The sequence below is a fragment of the Pituophis catenifer genome, unplaced genomic scaffold (genome assembly GCF_029215685.1).
Source record: "Pituophis catenifer annectens isolate HBS135680 unplaced genomic scaffold, rPitCat1.0.hap2 SCAF_15, whole genome shotgun sequence".
In the NCBI taxonomy this organism is placed as follows: domain Eukaryota; kingdom Metazoa; phylum Chordata; class Lepidosauria; order Squamata; family Colubridae; genus Pituophis; species Pituophis catenifer.
Genome location: NW_027256895.1, coordinates 20,265,944 through 20,287,021, shown reverse-complemented (window position 1 = coordinate 20,287,021; position 21,078 = coordinate 20,265,944). Strand labels below are relative to the sequence as shown.

The 21,078-nt window shown below is 39.0% G+C and overlaps 1 protein-coding gene across 1 annotated transcript; it reads right to left on the bottom strand.

The window, feature by feature from the left end:
• Window positions 1–1,060: 1,060 nt before the first annotated feature.
• On the bottom strand, window positions 1,061–13,503 carry LOC139324562 (vomeronasal type-2 receptor 26-like). The gene is made up of 6 exons (XM_070954274.1): window positions 13,358–13,503; window positions 9,976–10,267; window positions 5,876–6,733; window positions 5,073–5,300; window positions 3,548–3,674; window positions 1,061–1,962 (listed from the first exon to the last, which is right to left on the bottom strand). Exons 1-6 carry the CDS (start codon window positions 13,501–13,503, stop codon window positions 1,061–1,063), a joined length of 2,553 nt encoding a protein of 850 aa, XP_070810375.1.
• Between the last annotated feature and the right edge of the window lie 7,575 nt (window positions 13,504–21,078).

The following is a 21,078-nucleotide window of genomic DNA, read 5'->3' as shown; positions in this document are numbered from 1 at the left end:
CATAAGTAAGAAGAATTGCTATAGCGTTTTGCATGCAACGTTCCCTGGTGCACATTTTTGTATTGAATGTAAAAGGTAAAGGTTCCCCTCGCACATATGTGCTAATCGTTCCCGCCAATGGGCTCGTGCTCATCTCCATTTCAAAGCCAAACAGCCAGCGCTGTCCAAAGACGTCTCTGTGATCATGTGGCCGGCATAACTAAATGCGAAAGGCGCACTGAACGCTGTTACCTTCCCACCAAAAGTGGTCCCTATTTTTCTACTTGCATTTATCATGTGCTATCGAACTGCTAGGTTGGCGGAAGCTGGGACAAGTAATGGGAGCTCACCCCATTATGTGGCACTAGGGATTTGAACCGCTGAACTGCCGACCTTTCGATCGATAAGCTTAGTGTCTTAGCTACTGAGCCACCGTGTCTTAAAAATACAATTTGATATAAATTTCATAACATTCCTTTAACTTACTGCAATTGTATCCAAATGTGCTTCTCTGCATTCAGTTTCTGCATTACATATCTCTATTAGCAAATTTTATAGGGTTTAAATTTTGGAAATTGAACCTGAGGGAGAGTAGAAAATGTTTATTTTGTGGCTCGACCCAAAGATGCTCAGTCTTCAGCTAAAGCAGGGGTGTCAAACCCGATTTCATTGAGGGCCACATCAGGGTTGTGTTTGACCATGGGGAGCTCGGGTGGGCATGGCCAGCTCAACATCACTCAGGTCGGGGACACCTGTGGTGGCCCGAGCGCTCTGCCAACAAAAACAGGCTCCTGAGCTCCGTTTTTGACTGCAACAGCTTCCTGCAACTCTCTTACAGTGAAAACAGAGCTTGGGAGTGTCACCCACAGGCCTTGTGAGCTCCATTTTCAGCTGCGATGGCCTCCTGCAACCCTCTGCCAGCAAAGATGGAGCTCAGGAGGGCTTCATGCAGAAGAACTATGGGCCGGTTCTTCACTGTTTCCAGGACAGCCCTGCGGGCCAGTTCTAAGCACCCCACGGGCGTTGAGTTTGACACCCCTGAGCTAAAGGAAGAAATTCTAATTCTCTTACACAAGACCATTTATTTCTTTTTCTTTATTAGTTGCTCCCTGCGATTCAGATCAGGTCTTAGTAAAATCACATAGCATTTGGGGAAAAAGATACAACTTAGCAAGCCAGTGCTGGAGGCCAAAATAGAGAAGACCTCCACAACTACCATGTATTTTCCTTTGGTACTCATGTAGGTTGGAACAAAGGACAGCCAGACACTGCAGAAGACCAACATGCTGAAGGTGATGAACTTGGCTTCATTAAAACTACCAGGTAAATTTTTGGCTAAAAAGGCCACAAAGAAAGATACAATGGAAAGGAAGCCCATATATCCTAGAACGCAATAGAACATTTTAGTTGAACCTTCATTACATTCCAGTATTATCTCTTCCTCTAATGTGTGCATGTTGACATCTGGGAATGGTGGTGAGGATCCCAGCCAAGTGGCCAAAATGCCTGCTTGAACAAGAGAACAGGAGAGGACAATAAAAATTGGCAGTTTTCTCCCCATCCATTTACTCATCTTGGAATGCGGCTGGATGGCCAAAAAAGCCAGGATCACCATGATGGTTTTTGCTAATATGCATGAAATTGCTACTGAGAAGATGATGCCAAAGGATGTTTGTCGAAGGAGACAAGTTATTTGTATGGGACGGTCAAAGAAGAAGAATGCGCAAAGGAAGGAGAGGATGAGAGATACAAGCAGACTGTAGCTGAGACTCTGGTTGTTGGCTTTGACGATGGGCGTATGCTGGTACTTCATAAAAACTCCGAGCACAAAAGATGCAGTCAGTGAAAGGGAGATAGTAAATGAAGCCAAGGTGATTCCCAAAGGTTCTTTATAGGAGAGAAAATGTATAACTTTAGGAATGCACACATTTTCACCATCTTTTACATAGTGATCGTCTGGGCAACTGATACAGTCATCCATATCTGAAAAAGAAAGAGGTGAAGAGTCTTAGTCATGGATCTTTGCAGTCAAGAGCCTTGAGATAGCTTGGTAATTGGTTCTATCAGACCCTGGGAAAGAAGATGCTTTCTGCCTTAAAGAAAGAGTCAAAAGGTGGTGATGGAAAGAAGGTCACTCCCGTTTGTCACATGATCAATGTCAAGGCTGAGGAAACCAGGACATTCAGACAGTTCAAATGGATATAGCAATAGCACTTCGACTTATATACTACTTCACCGTGCTTTACAGCCCTCTCTAAGTGGTTTACAGAGTGGGCATCTTGCCCCCAATAATCTGGGTCCTCATTTTACTGACCTCAGAAAGATGGAAGACTGAGCCAACCTTGAGCCTGGTGAGATTCGAATTGCCAAATTGCAGGCAGCCGGCAGTCAGCAGAAGTAGCCTGCAATACTGCCTTCTAACCACTGTGCCAAAATGGCTCATAATATTATACAGTATACTGTATCTCTCTATGTGTGTATATATACATATACATACATACATACATATATATCTATTTTCTTACTTCTTCATAGGGTTTATGTGTGTTTTTCCTCTAGCCAGGTTTTTCCTATGTAACCAAGGTTTTTCTGCAGCCCTAGCTCAGTAGAATCACATCCACTCGATTCTGGGCTTTTTTCTTTTCTGGCAGCCAGCAAGTTCCTGCTGCCAGGTGAGAGACTTATATAGATCTATTTCTAGCTCTTTAGCCTTCATCAGTAAGCCACACCAACATCTCATGTATCCTCCCTGTAAAGGTATAGTATCTATTTTCTTACTTCTTCATAGGATTTATGTGTGTTTTTCCTCTAGCCAGGTTTTTCCTATGTAACCAAGGTTTTTCTGCAGTCCTAGCTCAGTAGAATCACATCCACTTGATTCTGGGCTTTTTTCTTTTCTGGCAGCCAGCAAGTTCTTGCTGCCAGGTGAGAGACTTATATAGATCTATTTCTGGCTCATTAGCCATCATCAGTAAGCCACACCCACATCTAAATTTATGACCGGGCCAATATTCTTTTCAGAAAAGATGTATTATGTTTGTTTGTGTGTTTTAAAAATAAAAAAAATACTAAAAAACAAAAAAAGAATCAATCGAATTCAAGATGGGCACAAGGTACCTGAGACTAATGATACATTTGATCCCTCCCTCGCGTCAAGCCTGATCATCTCCTACAATCAAAGTTTTATATCCCCCCCAAGGCAGCCCTCAAAGACTACTTACTTAATTGTCTATTTCTCAAATATTTTTATCCTTAATTCATCATCATGCTTTTTCTTTTGCCAATGTTTCTAAATTGATTAATAAAAAATTTGAAAGTGAGTGAGTTTTCTGTTTCTTCAAGAATGAAATGATTTTTTTTAAAAAAATTGATTTATATGCCGCCCTTCTCCAGAAACTCAGGGCGGTTTATATTGCTTAGCGCATTGTAAGCCGCCCTGAGTCTCTGGAGAAGGGCGGCATATAAATCAAATTAAAAAAAAAAAAAGAGGCAGTCAAGCAATGACTGAAGTAAAACTTCATTAGCTCTCAATTCTAGTATAGTATGCTTAAAAATGGGGCAGACCTACCCATCAGATAGGAAATCTTTTCTTCTTCACATCGAAAACAATCATAGCAACAGAAGGGCTCAGCCTCCTTCTTGACCTTGTGAAATCCAGGCTGGCAGGGATCATTGCACAGAGAAGTAGGGGGTACCTGTCCAAACACATTAAGATGGAGATAATGTAGTTTTAGGATGACTATCATCATGATTTATCACTTGTTGCTTGTATCTACACTGAAAGCATATGCACCGGAGACAAATTCCTTTTGTGTCCAGCCACACTTGGCCTATAAATAATTCTATTCTATTCTGTTCTGTTCTGTTCTGTTCTGTTCTGTTCTGTTCTGTTCTGTTCTACTCTACTCTACTCTACTCTACTCTATTCTAATTCTTCTCTACTCTTCTCTACTCTACTCTTTATTTCAGTTTCCATCTGTCAACTGCTCAGTTTAATGGAATGAAGAGTTTTCACATAAAGTTGGATGCTCTTGGCTCTAAGAATTTGCAATTTTGTAAACCATTGAACCATAATGAACCATTTCTTAGTTCATTATTTATCAACTTCCCAAAAAATACACTTAGTACTAATAATTTTCTGCTTAAAATATGCCAGTGGCCATATGAATCTATTTCAAATTTCTTAGAGTGGTTGGAAAAATGCTTTTGTTCATTTGTTAATATGAAATCTGCTACCACCTTATTCAGATGGATAGTGAGGTGGGCAGAATATAAATTAAATGAACAATTGCATTAAACAAAGAAACAAACAAGCTGCTAGCTAGCAAGCAAATTAAAAGATGCTTGCTCCTGGGGAAGAAAGCTATGGCAAATCTAGACAGCATACTAAAAAGCAGAGATATCACTCTGCCAACAAAAGTGCATATAGTCAAGGCTATGGTTTTCCCAGTTGCAATGTATGGCTCTGAAATTTGGACCATAAGAAAGGCTGAGCACCAAAGAATTGAGGCCTTTGAACTATGGTGCTGGAGAAGACTCCTGCGAGTCCCTTGAACTGCAAGGCGATCAAACCGGTCACTCCTAGAGGAAATCAACCCTGACTGCTCTTTAGAAGGCCAGATCCTCAAGATGAAACTCAGATACTTTGGCCACCTAATCAGAAGGAAGGACTCACTGGAGAAGAGCCAAATGCTGGGAAAGATGGAGGGCAAAAGTAGAAGGGGATGACAGAGAATGGGGGGGCTGGATGGAGTCACTGAAGCAGTCGGTGTGAGCTTAAATGGTCTCCGGAGGATGGTAGAGGACAGGAAGGCCTGGAGGAACATTGTCCATGGGGTCGCAATGGGTCAAACACAACTTCGCAACTAACAACAACAACAAGCAAGCAAGTAAGCAAGCCACCACCCTGTTCAGATGGATAGCAAGATGGGCAGAATTAAACTAACTAACTAACTAACTAACTAACTAACTAACTAAATAAATAAATAAATAAATAAATAAATAAATAAATAAATAAATAAATAGCTGCTAGATAGCAAAGCAAGTAATCAAGCCAGCAAGCCCTTATTTCAGCACAATGATCTTTTGGCTACCTGTCTGAAATCTCCATGCCATTGGATTCTTTCGTCAGTCACCACAAATTCTTTCTCTGAAAGTGTTTTAGGATTCAATCTTCCCACTTTCACCTTGGTGTAGGAGCCATTTGGAAAAGTGATCAAGTTGATGAGATCAAATCCATCCATCACTTCTCCATGATCATTCAAGGTCACTTCATCTCCAACACTGTTGTTGAAAGAGATTTTTTGAAGAAGTGAATGGAGCTTTGAGGGGGGAAAAAAGTAAAGCATTTAAAAACATTTTCACCTTTCTGTAACCACCCTGCGCTTCATAGCAATAAGCAGTGGTGAAATCCTCCGTGGATCGCCATCGGTTTGCTGCCCGCACATGTGCGCTGTGCAACCTAATGCGCACTGCATGCACGCATGCACATCACACACCAAAAGCACGCTGCGTGTGCATGCACAACATGCACCAAAAGCACACCACACACATGTGCAATACATGCCAAACACATGCTTCACACAGAAAAAGAAGACTTCACTAAGTAAATAGAACAGTGAAGGTGGGGAACAGCTCTGCCGCACAATTTAGCTTTGCTAGAAAGCAGGATTTCCTGCTTTCTAGCGAATATAAACTGTGTGGCACAGCTGATTGTTGGAAATACTGGTTTGGACTGGTTTTAGTTTTTTTAACTACTGGTTCAACTGAACTGGTAGCTTTTTTTTTACTACCGGTTTGCCAGAACCGGTGGTTTTTAATCACTACCGGTTCTCCCGAACCGGAGCGAACTGGTAACATTTCACCCCTGGCAGTAAGGTTAGGAAGGAATTGTTACCTGCCAGGGTTCAATATCTTGAGATCTTGGTACTGCCTTAAATCTGCGGTTGGATGAGTACATCGTATCTAAGACATGTGCCATGGCATAAACTGCATTGTAAATGCTGTAGCTGTGACCAGTCATGCTAATTTCAAAGATAGTTGTGGAAAGATTCTGCAGCATCTCTTCTCCAGTACAATCATCTATTGTGGTGGTGTTTGAAATTGAACAAGTGAAAGCATTTTCCCAAAAATTATTGATGAAACTGTTTCCATTTGCCAACGAAGGCTTTACTTTCTGAAGAAATTCTTCAAAGGCTAAAACTTTCTTTGAGTGGATTGAAAAGGAAAGGGTGCCATGGAAGATCTGTATATTGAAATCTTTTTGAAATTTGTTGAATACGAAATCAATCTGGGCTGTTGAAATCCACACCTTTCCTGAAGAAACGTTGAACTTCTGTTCTGAAGTTAGCAAGCTCATGCCAATGTCATTCCACCATAAAAGATCTGCCAACCAGAACAAGGTTACAGTTTCTCCATAAACAACAACTGCATTGGCTCTGCTATTTTGGAAAACTGAGATGTGATTAGGAATTCCTTCAAGAATTTCTTCTATACTGCAGATTGGGTGAGTTTTTGGAATTCTTTTAATGAAGGCTGAACATATTCCCTGCTGAGAAAGTACGGGTTGCAAAACCTCCAGGAAACGTTCCCCACTTTGGTCATCGATACTGACGAGGCCAACCCATTTCCACCTGAAATGCAGAAGTAACTGGACTATCCCCCGAAGTTGAAGGGCTTCATTTGGAACCATGCGGTAAAAGGAAGAGAAGTGAGAATCATAATTTACTGTTGGTTGAAATGAACCATAAGAAAGCTAAGGGGGGAAAAAAAACCATATGTTCAAAGAGGAATGAAATGGAAAAATGACAAAATCCTGCATAGTCAGTCAGTCTGTCTGTCTATCTGTCTGTCTGTCTGTCTGTCTCTATCATCTATATCTATCACCAATCTATTATCTATCTATTATCTATCATCTATCTATCTATCTCTATCATATAACTATCATCTGTCTGTCTGTCTGTCTGTCTGTCTGTCTGTCTGTCTACCTATATTGCCTATCTTTATCAACTACCTATCATCTATCTATCATCCCATAAGAAAAGTGAGCATTCCACAAAGCCAGAGCTGCAAACATTGCAACAGTGGTGCCCACACATGTCTGTCCGACATATGGCAGAACATTTTGTGCCTGTATAGGCCTTACCACACCTGCAGACACATTGTGGATAGTTTACAATCTGTTAGATGTCAAGGTCCTCTTCAAACATGATAGACAAACATCATCTATCATCTATCTGCCATCTATCGTCTCTCTATCTATCTCTCTACCTATCTATCATCTGTCTGTCTGTCTATCTATCTCTATAATTTATTTCACTCATCAATCTATCATCTGTCTGTCTATTTCTATCACATCTATCTATCTATCTATCTATCTATCTATCTATCTATCTATCATCTATTCATCTATCCAAATATCCATCCATCCATCCATCCATCCATCCATCCATCCATCTATCCATCTATCTAGCTATCTAGCTATCAACCTCTATCATCTGTCTATCTGTCTGTGTATCTATCTCTATCATTTATTTCACTCATTTATCTATCATCTATCTGTCTGTCTGTCTGTCTGTCTGTCTGTCTGTCTAACTATCTCTACCACCTATCTCTATCATCTATCTATCTATCTATCTATCTATCTATCTATCATCTATCATCTATCATCTATCATCTATCATCTATCATCTATCATCTATCATCTATCATCTATCATCTATCCATCTATCCATCCATCCATCCATCCATCTATCCATCCATCTATCCATCCATCCAGCTATCCTGCTATCTAGCTATCTAGCTATGAACCTCTATCATCTGTCTATCTGTCTGTGTATCTATCTCTATCATTTATTTCACTCATCAATCTATCATCTATCTGTCTGTCTGTCTGTCTAACTATCTCTACCACCTATCTCTATCATCTATCTATCTATCTATCTATCTATCTATCTATCTATCTATCATCTATCTATCTATCTATCTATCTATCTATCTATCTATCTATCTATCATCTATCTATCTACCTATCTATCAATCATCTATCTACAGCATATCTATCATCTATCTATATCTATCCATCATCTATCTGCATCCCTCCCTTTATCCATCTCTGTCCATTTCAATAGATGCCAAGAATATAGTCAACTATAATCAGGTATTATGTATAAATACAAATACCCAAGACCCAATGTTTTTGGTATCAAAATTTTGGTCCACAATTTCATAATGAAACAGTTTAATGGAATATTGAACATAAGATAAAAATAAGTCCAAAGACAATTGTTCTTCTATGTACATTGATGAGTTATTCGATGGAAAAGTTTCTCCATCGTGGGCCAATGTTTTCTGTCTCATCATTTCTAACACTATTATTTTTCTTATTGTTCTTCATCATCACCCTCTTTCCACTGCTGTTGGATTAGGAACAGTAGCAAAAACAGCAACTTGATCATTGATTTGTACTCCATGCGTTTGGAGAATTGGAATGTAATCCTTAAAAGATGGCCACGACACAGAATTTGAAGAAGTATACTTAAAAAAAAAAAAACAACTTTTCATATTTGTGTGTTTGTATATTTGTTTGTATGTGTGTGTATACACATACTAGCTGGAGTAGTCTCCTGTGCCAATAAAAAACAATATGTTTTTAATGTAACATATTTTTTCATATAATAAAGTTTTTCTTGTCATTTGAAGATTCAAGAAATTGATGGCATACTGAAAGTTTTGTGAATTAAAGTTCTTTAGGTGGCTGTAGCATAATTTATAAAATGTTATCCTGTACTACTACTTTTTAAGGCTTAAATATACTACAAAGCTGATATATAATTTTTATTATTTTTCTTTAAAGGAAAATATAAACTCAGATAAAGAGAAAGAAAAGAAAAAGAAAAAAATCAAAGAGAAAGCTTAAAAGAAGTAACTTCCCATTTTCTTTTTGGCAATTATACGCAAAATCTACCTCTTATTCTATGGTTACAACATAATTCTCTTCTTTATATATCAAACGTGTCTCATCGCCAAAACCATAAATCATAAATTCATTTTCTGTTTCCTACAAAAAGTTTATGAGTGGTTTCCACTCAGCAATAAATACAGATATTGTCTTTGATCAAATAAGTCAATTTAGCCATCTAATCAAGATCTATCATCTTCATGAATCATTTTTCCATTGTGGGTAATGTTGAATCTTTTTATCTTTGTGCATACAATAATCTTGCTTCAGGAGTCATACAGAAGAAACAAAGCTCAATGTCTTTTTTTCCCCCCAAGTGTTGGTCCATCAAATCCAAAAGAAAAACCTTTGGTCTCAATTGTATATTAATCTTTAAAATCTCTGAATCAGTGTGTGTATTTGAATCTGGAATTTTCTAGCTTTTTTACATACCCACTAAACATGATAAAATATCTCACTAACATTTTGAAGAGCTCTGAGGCCAACATAAATTTGAAATGTTTTTGTACAATCTAGATAATTCCTGTGGTGACATGTACCAATGGTACATGATTTTACATATTTAAAAAACGGTCTTAACTGGTTGTAATTAAGAGACAATTTCTCAATTACTAAGTGTTTTTGCAAAAGGAGTGAACCAGGGACGGGTTCCACTTACCTTTACTACTGGTTTGCAATGGGATTGCGCGCGTGAGCATGCATGCCTTGCTTCTGTGCATGCACAAAGGCTTCTGCACATGCACAGATCTCTTCTGATGATGTCAGGGTCAGTGGGCGGAGCCTCCTGCCAGTTTTACTACCGGTTCTATAGAATCGGTCTGAACCAGGGGCAACCCACCACTGGAGTGAACCCCTACAAAAAGGCACATATTTCAGGTGCCATGATGTACTTATTTATGACCTTATACTTTCAATCCTTTTTCTTAAATCATGCTTCCCTCATATTTTGTGATGGTCAATTTTCTCCCAGGAAAAAATGAGAAGGAATTAAGGATCAGATTATCATAAATATCATGATGCACATCCATAATTCTTACCTGGGGAACTTTGTAAAGGCCTAAGATTTCTTCCATACACAAGGAAGTATCAGCACTTAGTCCACCAATGACACCTGTTAATTTTCCATTGCTTCCACACTTGTAGTTGGGAAGAAACTGATGTGATTTAGAGAGCAGGTCCAAAGTGGCACGGAAGGTTGTCCTTGAATCAGTGTAGCTGTCATGGATGTGGAACCCAAGAGTAACATTGGGTAGGAGGTCAGGGTTATCATTGATCTCATCAATGGCAAAGACCAAGGCTAAAATATGTTGGATGAACTTTGTGATCAATCTGCAAAGAAAGAGATTGGATGATTGTAGGGAGAAATTAAAATTAATTATTTCTAATTATTTATTGTTTCCCTTTGGAAACAATAAAATAGGTCATAGCTGCCACCAAAGTGACTACGTCTATGAACTACACCTGTTAAATTAAAAAAAAGTGCTACTGCATCAGCCAGATCAGATCTATATGCTCACCACTGAGTTATAGAAACTGAAGATTTAAATGGAAATTATGTTGAATTAACTCCATTAAATGCAAGCTCCTTGTATGGAATTATATTCAATGCAAGTACAACCTAAACAATACATTTTATTCATTTCTTATCCCTGTGAATGGAATCCAGGCTTAATTGTCCTAAAGATTTTTAAATAAATGGGATTGAAATTTGTTTTACCATAATTCCAGTGGATACAGTGACAGTCCAAGCATAACTAAATCTGGATCCAGTTGTATGGCTTTAGCATTTCTGATTAAACTTTTACTGATCCTGATTGTGAAGTTACTTAATAGAACATAGGAATTTCTTAATAAAACTGGAAGACTTGGATCTGTAACGTTCATTAATTTCTGGTCACCCCTCCAATGTAATGTAATTTCATCTTGTCTACTGTTTTAATTTCACACATGTTCTTGTTTTCCATAAATGTGGCCTTTGAGAAGTATATTTTTATGGTACAGACTTAGCAAAGAGCTAAGAGTGTCTAAAGATTTATCATTAAAGAGTGATAAACCATCCATCCAATTATTACCAACCTGCCTTCCATTGAGGACCTGTATACTGCATGAGTCAAAAAGAGGGCTGTGAAAATATTTACAGACCTCTTGCATCCTGGACATAAACTGTTTCAACTCCTACCCTCAAAATGACTCTATAGAGCACTGCACACCAGAACAACTAGACACAAGGACAGTTTTTTCCTGAACATCATCACTCTGCTAAAGAAACAATTCCCACAACATTGTCAAACTAGTTACTAAGTCTGCATTACTATTAATCTTCTCATCGTTCCTATCACTCATCTCCTCCCACTTATGACTGTATGACTGTAACCTTGTTGCCAGTATCCTTAAGATTTATATTGACTGTTTCCCTATGACTACCATTAAGTGTTGTAGCTTATGATTCTTGACAAATTTATCTTTTCTTTTATGTACACTGAGAGCGTATGCACCAAGACAAATTCCTTGTGTGTCCAATCACACTTGGCCAATAAAGAATTCTATTCTATTCTATCCTCAGTTCTGTTCATGGTTTCTTCAAAATTATAACTATGTACTAGATAGCTGATAGATGGGACATAAGAATATTTCCCCAAGGCAGTTCTGATTCAGCCCTGGATCTGAATGTTCTCCAACACATCAACTAGAATGAAATTAGGGTGACAGAACATCTGCCTCAGTAGATTTGGGATACTGGATAGTTCCAGATGTTATGTTAACCATTAGTTTGACTGTTCTATATGTATGTCTTACCCATGTATATAATGTATATCTTGGATAGGATTAATAAATGAATTTTTCACACATTTTTCTACTAGTTGCTCTGGAGGATCCTCAATGGTCTCCTATATTACTAAAAATACAGCTGGGAAGTTAAAGTAACTTCTTTTATCCAGGAATTTAAATAGCTGCCTTGTTCTGAGTATAACTCAGCAGGTATAATCAGCCTTGTTTAATAAATTCTACCAACGAAGGTCTGAAGTTGAGAGATGAATTAAATTGAAACATGTGGAACGACTTGCCTCCAGAAGTTGTGAATGCTCCAACACTGGAAGTTTTTAAGAAGATGTTGGATAACCATTTGTCTGAAGTGGTGTAGGGTTTCCTCTTAAGCAGGGGGTTGGACTAGAAGACTTCCAAGGTCCCTTCCAACTATTCTATTCTATTCTATTCTATTCTATTCTATTCTATTCTATTCTATTCTATTCTATTCTATTCTATTCTATTCTAAATGTTTAGATGAAAGTGAACTGTTATATACTGAAAAAGTAGAAGGGTATGAGAATCTCTCTCCAAGGCACCTTTGTTTCACTCCTGGGTTTGAAAGTTCTCCAGGATACTAACTAGAAAGAAATTAGGATGCCAGAACTTCCATCTCAGTAGAAATTAGACACTGGACAAATCCAGATGTGCCTGTGTAACCATTATTTTGGGTACCCCTTTCTACTCTTTTCCAGCTTTATAGCATCCATTTAAGACCAGAAATCATCCAAAATAGAATGCAATTTTCCAGATGAGCTTTCACCATAATATTTCTACAAAAGCATTGTATAATATTATTTCAGATGCCTGGTACAGAAACAACACTAACAACAAAACCCTTTTTCACAGATTCCACACAATAAAGATATATTTCCACTGATATTATCCAAAAATTGATTCCATATTCCTATAACATCATATTATTTTAGTTTATTTATTTTGTGAATGTCTGGCAATAGCAAGTCTCTTTCTCTGATACTTTGGGATTTCAAAGAAATCCTAAGAAACGTGTATGCCACGATTACGTTATATAAAAATATGTACACGTCAATAAATTCAAATCTTTATTGTCAGTGCACAACATATGTACAATGAGATTGGTTGAGCTGAAGAAATAGTAATTAAACAGATCCTCAAATGTGCTGAAATGGATCAAATGACAATGGAGATTAAAGAAAGAGATGATTCGGACTACTGTAAAGTATGGAATAGATTCTATACGTGGCTAGAAAATAGAATGATTAGGAGGATTGAATTTAAATGTAAAGATAATTGTCGATGCAGAAAGTTGTAAAATATTATATAATGTTGTTATTTATGTTTTGTATTTTACTGCTTGGTGTATGTGTATGTTTTCTTTCTTCTTTTTTCTGTCTTTTTTTGTCTTTTTCTATTATGTTTTTTGTTTTAAAAATGTAAAATATTCAATAAAAACTATTTAAAAAAGAGAGAGATTGGTTGAGCTCCCTCAGTGCATCCCCTCCCAACACAATACAACTCACAGCAAAGACAGAAAATCCCTAATAATTTAATATTAATTTAAAAAAACCAATGGGGAGAGCTTCTAGTCATCCATGAAAGCTTTGGGAGAAAGGGAGAAAATGATTTCCTTACATTGGAATGTATATCCATTCTTGAGAAGGAACCTTTGTAAACGTTATCTCAGACAAAAGAGGAATGATGTGAGAGGTAATTCCGCCAATGATGATGTCACCTGGTTTGTGCCACTCATGTAAGATGCTATGAGGTTCACTTTGCATGCATGTAACAGAACCTGCTTTGCCCACAGTGTTAGGAAGCAGCAGTAGCAGAATTGCCAACACTACAAGCCTCCCCATTTCCAATGCTAAGGTGCAGTTTTCCCCATGTCTGTTTACTAGATCAGCCTGGTTTTATGAAACAAGCTGCCCTGGTTTGCTAAGAGATATATTAAAGTGGGAAATAAAGATGATTGAAAGCATGCCCTGAAAGGTATTCAAGAGAGAAGTAAAACTCTAATATCAGCTGAGCAAACTGTCAGGAGTTAATGGCAAATCCCTGATATGCTAAGCCCCTAATTGCAGTTCTCCATGGTCCTCGTTGATTTATATTGACATTTCTGCTCTTTCTCTCCAAATCCTTTAGTCTTCAGCGAAGCCACCAGAACTCTGGCTAGACAAGTCGATAACACCGGCAATTTCCATAATTACAATAATTATTTTAGGAAAGTGCAAAAATATGGGAAGCAAACAAGTTCATCTCAACTCAACTATGCACCAGTTGTTTCATGGAATGAAACTCCTGAATCCCAATGATCGAATGATAAAGTGCATCTCAAAGTATTTTATCTCTCTTTGGAATTGGATGCCATCTGCGTCTCTTTTTTTCTGAGCATACACTACCTGATTCTGTGGTTTCTTCCCCAATTCCCCAAAACTTTAACCTTAGACTGTCTACTGTAGACCTCACCCCATTCCTAAGAGGTCTGTAAGGGGCATACATAAGCGCACCAGCGTGCCTACCGTCCCTGTCCTAATGTTTTCTTTTATTCATATCCTTTTCATGTATTTATAATTATATTTACACTTGTATCTGTCATAAAATACATGCTTGACAAAAATAAATAAATAAATAAATAAATAAATAAATAAATAAATAAATAAATAAATAAATAAATAAATAATACACATAGGGTCACCTTTGCACTTGCTATGGTTGTTGGGAAGCTCATTTTAATAATCACTTTAATAAAAGTATAATTTATACATATAATTTATACCTCACCCATGTTTCTCTCCATATTGTACTATTCCTCTAAGAAAGAGTGTACATGAAGGGATCTTGCATCAATTAGAAGTAAGACCAAGGATGGGGATTCAATTTCCATTGTGTGCTGTAATGTAATTTCTTCTAAAAAGTTGACCTCTTCCAATATGAAAAGATGGGATTGTCTTCTAAGGGCCAAGTCACTACTTTGGTTAGCAATCACCATGGGATTCAATTTAAGAGAGTCATTCTTGAGTTTAGATGGGAAACAAGGCCAGTTCCTGAATAATCGTCACTCCAAGAACTTAACAAATGAAGGCACTTCCATACAGGTAATCCCTAATATCCTCCTCAGTAGCTTCATACCATGATTTGTGTGTCCACACTACTGTCTTCTTTTAAAGCCAGCCAGCCAGCTGGCTCTGTCCTGAGCTATGAAATGGGACAGTGCCATGATGAAACCTATTCTCCCACTAGTTATCATTCTCTCTCATTATATTGACATTTTGCAACATTGCCCAAATGGTCACATGGGGTAATAGCTGAATGGAGCAAGGATGATCACAAGGCACCTTGGTTGCAGAAAAGAGGGCTATTCCATGAATGGAGAGTAAGAATTCTCACCAATGGGGAAATACCTTTCCTATTAGCATTTCCTGTGGGCCAGGACCAGGGGTGGTGTTCACTTACTTTCTCTACCAGTTTGCAAATGTGAGCATGTGTGCATTCATATATGTGCCTAGCCTTCCATGCATGTGCTCTGCTGGTACACATGCCTTTTACGCATGCACCCGGCCTCAAAAACATGTTGTGGTCTGGCAGTGGAGTCGGACAGTAAGGAGGCTGGGGAGGACAATGGGCCAGTCCTGGAGTCAGGGGAAGGCCTGGACGAGGGCTCTGCATCGGAGGCAGAGATGGGGCCAAGGACATATGGGAACGTTGTGCAGACTCCGGAGCCTCCAGAGGCGGACAGCAGAGAGGCAAAGGAACAGGAGTCTGTTCCTAGTGCATGCATGCAAAGAGCTGCCAGAAGGCAAGAGCAGCTGAAGCAAAAAGGACAACTCAGGAGTAAGGCCAGAAGATGATTGGCCAGTCCCATAAGGCTTAAAAGAGCAGCAACGAGCTGTTGGGTTCTTTGTAGAAAAGCAACATGGATTCCAGTGCTTCTTGTCAGCGTCTCTTGAACTTTGTGGGGCTTTTGCCAAGAAAAGCCTTTGGCAGATTGCCAAAGACATCAAAGGTTGGTGATAAGGCCGGCGGACTGGTTATTAAGAATTTTGTTTTGGACTAAGCAGAGAATGAATTAATTCTCAGCTGTTTTAATAAAATAAGTTTCAGGATTGAATTGTGTTTGGTAATCACTACTTGGGCCTCGGTCACAACAAAATGTGCCTAAATAAGATGGCATAGAGCTGGGATGGGTGGGCGGGTGGACAGGCCCACCAGCAATTTCCACTACCAGTTCAGGCAAACCGATCTGAACCAGCTGAATACCACCTCTGGCCAGGACCAATGGCTAGCTGGATAAATTTCCCAATCCTTAAGTCACAGTCATGTCAGGACAGGCACCATAGGAAATGTAAAAGCAGAACAGTAAAACAGTAAAAAGACTTAAAAATAAAGAATATCAGGAACCACAGGAGAATTGTGGAATGAACTTAAGTAAATACTTAAAGTCAGGGGTGTCAAACTCATGGCCCATGGGCTGGAAGCATCACACACTGGCCAGGCCCACCCTGTTTTAGTGAAGGGGAAAAATGTTGTGATATGTCACATGACAACAATGTGACGACACGAGTTTGACATCCCTGCTTAAAGTAGTTACAAATGTGAAAAGAGATTTCCAGAAATGAAAAAAGAGGGGGGGGGGAAGCAAAGTAGATGTTAGAAAACAAACAAACCTAGACATTGCCAAAAAGAAAAGACAACCCAATGCCAAGAAAGACAAAAAAGACAAAAATCTCGAAAGGGAACTTGACGAGTTCCAAAGAACTGTTAGTAGAGAAAGAAGTTGGAAAATACATCAACATCTATAAAAACACTGAAGATGGAAACAGAAAAGATCCCTGATTCCAAAAGATCCCTGAACTCAGAAGGATGTTCCAATCTCAAATTGGTAAGCTACAGTGGATAGATAGTAACCAATTTAAATGATGTCAAAGGAAGATGGAAAAAGTATACTGAAACACTATACCAGGGATCTCCAAACTTGCCAACTTTAAGACTTGTGGACTTCAACTCCCAGAATTCCCCAGCCAGCATGGCTGACTGAAGAATTCTAGAACAATTTCTGGGGGTTCACAGGGCTTTGGGAGAACCTCTAGCTAAGATTCTGTGCAGTCCGGAGAAGCCCCAAATCCCACTCCTGGATGGCCCCGCCCACCCCACCCTGCCCCTCACAGGAGTCCCCACGCAGCCGTTTTGGCTGCAGGTAAGTGCAAGACATGGGGAGGGCAAAAAAAGGGCCTATTGGAAATTCGGGAAGGCTGGACACAGGCCTCCAGATGGTGTCCGGCTGTTTTCGCCCTCCTGGAGGCTCGAGGAAAGCTTCTGGAGCCCGGGGAGGGAAAAAAAACACCTCCCCCCCTGCCGTGGTGCAGGCGGCTGACTAGGCCACGCCCACCATGGCCAAGCCCACCTAGCAACTGAGCAGAGAACCCCTTGCTAAAATTTTTGAAGCCCACCCCTGGTCCACAGGTCTTAAAGTTGCCAAGTTTGAAGAGCTCTGCACTAGATAATAGAAATATCAATATCCAAGATGTCTTGGAAGTTATTGCTTACCTACAATAACCTATAGACCTAGATCTATAGATTTAGAAAAGCCCAAAAGAACATGACAATATTGCTGAAGCATGCTGGGTAATTCAAAAAGTTGAAGAATACCAATAGGAAATCAGTATGTGTTATAGAAAACTCATTAATTGTTTTGATCATGTCAATTTGTGGAACATGTTTGGAAAATGAGAATCCCAGAACACTTCACTGTTCTCATGAGAAATTTACTGTATTTTTCGGTCTATAAGACACACTTTTTTGTCTCCCAAAAGGGGGCGAAAATGTCTGTGCATCAATTGATAGATTCATCTGAAAATGAATCTATCAATTGGTGAATAGCTTCTGCCTTTTGGGATCAACTATCAACAGTAAAGGAACAAGCAGTCAAGAAATGCCAACCATAGAATAGCAGTCGATAGGGCAGTCATGAAAAAGAAACAATCCTTAAGTGCTGTGATGTGTATATACCCACAAAGATAGACCAGCTTAAGTCATGGTATTTTCTGTGATATACTACAGAAGTGAAAATTGGACTTTAAAGAACCAAGATGGTGAACATGTCCAAAGGCAAAAATATACTGGACAAAAATACATATGTCAACTCACAAAGCATCCCTGGCTTGCTCTCGAGTTGCCATAGGCCAGGGGGGATGGGAAACTGGTGAAACAGCATGGCAGCCAAAGACAGATGCACATTCCATGCTTATCTCTCTCAAGGCTGTATCCCAGGGTTACCTACAGCAGCCGGAGGGTGCCATTGGCGAATGTGATTGATAACACACCCTGGGGTGAGGGGGCAAACAGGGTCTTAATTGGAGCATAAATTACGTAGGGTCAGAGCTGGCTTCACTTGGGAACGTGCCGACATAAAGCTCCTAATAAATAACTGGATTTCTTTTGAAGTTTGGCTCAAGGCTCATGATTTAATTAGGGCATCTGTCGAAACCCTGGCAGCATACATGGTTAGAGAAAATGATAAAGCAACATATAGCTTTAAAGCCAAAAATATTTTTGTTAGGTATACTACCAGAAAAATATGATAAAAAGGTTGTATATTTAATATTACATGTGTTGACAGCAGCAAGACTTGTATTTGCACAATATTGGAAAAATTAGGAAATCCCTACAGATGAAAACATACTTTTTAAAAAATTAGATCGTGCGGAAATGGATAGACTAACATTAAAGATAAAGGATACAGAAGATACAGAATACTTTTTAACATGGGATTTGTTTTACAAATGGTTATATAACAGAGGTAGAAATTAGAAGTTGGAAGAATACCATTATTTACAAGTAAATATTGTTATTATTACTGATATTATGTATAAGTAAATTGACTCAGACAATATACTGTATATTAAGCATTCAAGTATGTTAAAGAAAAGGGACACAGTGGCTCAGTGGCTAAGATGCTGATCTTGTAGATCAGAAGTTTGGCAGTTCAGCGGTTTGAATCCCTAGTGCCGCATAATGGGGTGAGCTCCTGTTACTGATCCCAGCTTCTGCCAATCTAGCAGTTCGAAAACACGTAAAAAATGCAAGTAGAAAATTAGGGATCCCCTTTGGTGGGAAGGTAACAGTGTTCCGTGCGCCTTTGGCATTTAGTCATGCCGGCCACATGACCATGAAGACATCTTCGGACAGCACTGGCTCTTCAGCTTTGAAACGGAGATGAGCACTGCCCCCTAGAATCGGGAATGACTAGCACATATGTGCAAGGGGAACCTTTACCTTTACCTTATGTATAAGTAAATTGACTCAGACAATACACTGTATATTAAAAACTCAAGTATGTTAAAGAAAAATGTACAAATAAAATTTATTTTAAAAAAAGAAGAAGCAAGAGAGGAATAGTCTTGATGCTTTTGAATTTTGTTGTTGGAGAAGGTTCTTGAGAATAATGTGGATAGCTAAGGAGATAAGCTGATGGCTCATTGAACTAATCAATTTAGAGTTTTCATTTAAGGCACAAGTGAGCAGGCTCAAATATGTGAAGACTCAATTCTTGATGAAGATTCTAATGCTGGAAAATGTAGAAGGAAAGAGAAGTAGAGAACAATTAGCAATAAGGTGAATGATGTCAATTACAGTGGAAATGAATGCACCATTGGAAGACTTGAAAGAGGTTAGGGATAAATTATCTTGGAGAAAATCTACCTATGTGGTCATTAGGAGTCAAAATGACTTGATGGCACATCCTCATCCTCCTCATCAATCAGTAGTTTATTCTCTACTTTTACATTAAATGTTCTCAACTGTTTCAATAATTATTCTTTCCCTTCCTGCATTCTCATATTATTAAGTCATTCAATCTTGAGTGGCTCTGGGAAGCTTATAAACAACATAAACACTTAAAATTACACAAACTGTACTAAAAAGAAGACGACGAAAAATTCCTTAAACTCTAAAAGGTATGAATGAAAAGCTATGTCCTTGTTGGTCAAATCTTATTTTCATTGACATATAACTGTATGTCAGGAAAAAAAGCAGAGTGGATTCTATCACTGGTAAAGCAAAAGGTGACTAATCAGTTAATATGTAGAATAGAATAGAATAACAGAGTTGGAAGGGACCTTGGAGGTCTTCTAGTCCAACCCCCTTCTTAGGCAGGAAAACCTACACCCAGGGGTGAAATCCAGCAGGTTCTCACAGGTTCTGGAGAACCGGTAGGAGAAATTTTGAGTAGTTCGGAGAACCGGAAAATGCCACCTCTGGTTGGCCCCAGAGTGGGGTGGCGATGGAGATTTTGCAGTATTCTTCCCCCAGGAGTGAGGAGGGAATGGGGATATTGCAGTATCCTTCCCCTGGAGTGGGGTGGGAATGGAGATTTTGCAGTATTCTTCCCCTGCCATGCCCACCAAGCCATGCCCACCAAATCACGCCATGCCCACCAAGCCACGCCCACATAACCGGTAGTAAAAAAATTTGGATTTCACCACTGCCTATACCACTTCAGACAAATTTTTATCCAATATCTTCTTAAAAACTTCCAGTGTTGGAGCATTCACAACTTCTGGAGGCAAGTTGTTCCACTGATTAATTGCTCTAACTGTCAGGCAATTTCTCCTTAGTTCTAAGTTGCTTCTCTCCTTGATTAGTTTCTACTCATTGCTTCTTGTCCTACCCTCAGGTGCTTTGGAGAATAGCCTGACTCCCTCTTCTTTGTGGCAGCCCCTGAGATATTGGAACACTGCTATCATGTCTCCCCTAGTCCTTCTTTTCATTAAACTAAACAGGCCCAGTTTCTGGAGCCGTTCTTCATATGTTTTAGCCTCCAGTCTCCAGGAAAGACTGTAATGATGAAACCGTTAAGGACAATCTCTTCAACACATTCTTCGGTTCAGTCTTTGTAAACAGCAATGGCTCATGCCCCTCATTTCCCAATCATACCACAACTACTCACAACGATCTACTACCTGCCAATTTCACAGAAGATGCCATTGAAAAGGCACTATGCAACCTAAAACCATCTCTATTGATTGGCCCTGATGGATTATGTGCCTACTTCCTAAAGAAGCTCTCAACCACCATAGCAGAACCACCTAGCATGATCTACAAAATATCTTTCAGAACCGGCTCCTTACCTAATTTATGGTCACTAGCCACGGTCATCCCTATCTTCAGAAAGGGTCGCCCCAGCCTAGTTGATAATTACAGGCCAATCTCATTATGTTGTGTCACCTGCAAAGTCATGGAATCAATCATAAACCAATCTATTATCCTCTACTTAGAGACTAACAACCTACTCTCTAACAAGCAATTTGGCTTTAGAAAAAAATTGTCCTGCAATCTGCTACTATTACACTGCAAAA

Bases quoted from the DNA above. Each gene is read 5' to 3' on its own strand.
- LOC139324562 (XM_070954274.1), bottom strand. From the start codon at position 13,503: ATGCAAAGTGAACCTCATAGCATCTTACATGAGTGGCACAAACCAGGT. The intron at 6,734-9,975 runs GTAAGAATTATG...TTCCCCCCTTAG, and splicing joins GCCTTTACAAAGTTCCCCAG to CTTTCTTATGGTTCATTTCA. The intron at 5,301-5,875 runs GTAACAATTCCT...CCCCCCTCAAAG, and splicing joins AAGATATTGAACCCTGGCAG to CTCCATTCACTTCTTCAAAA.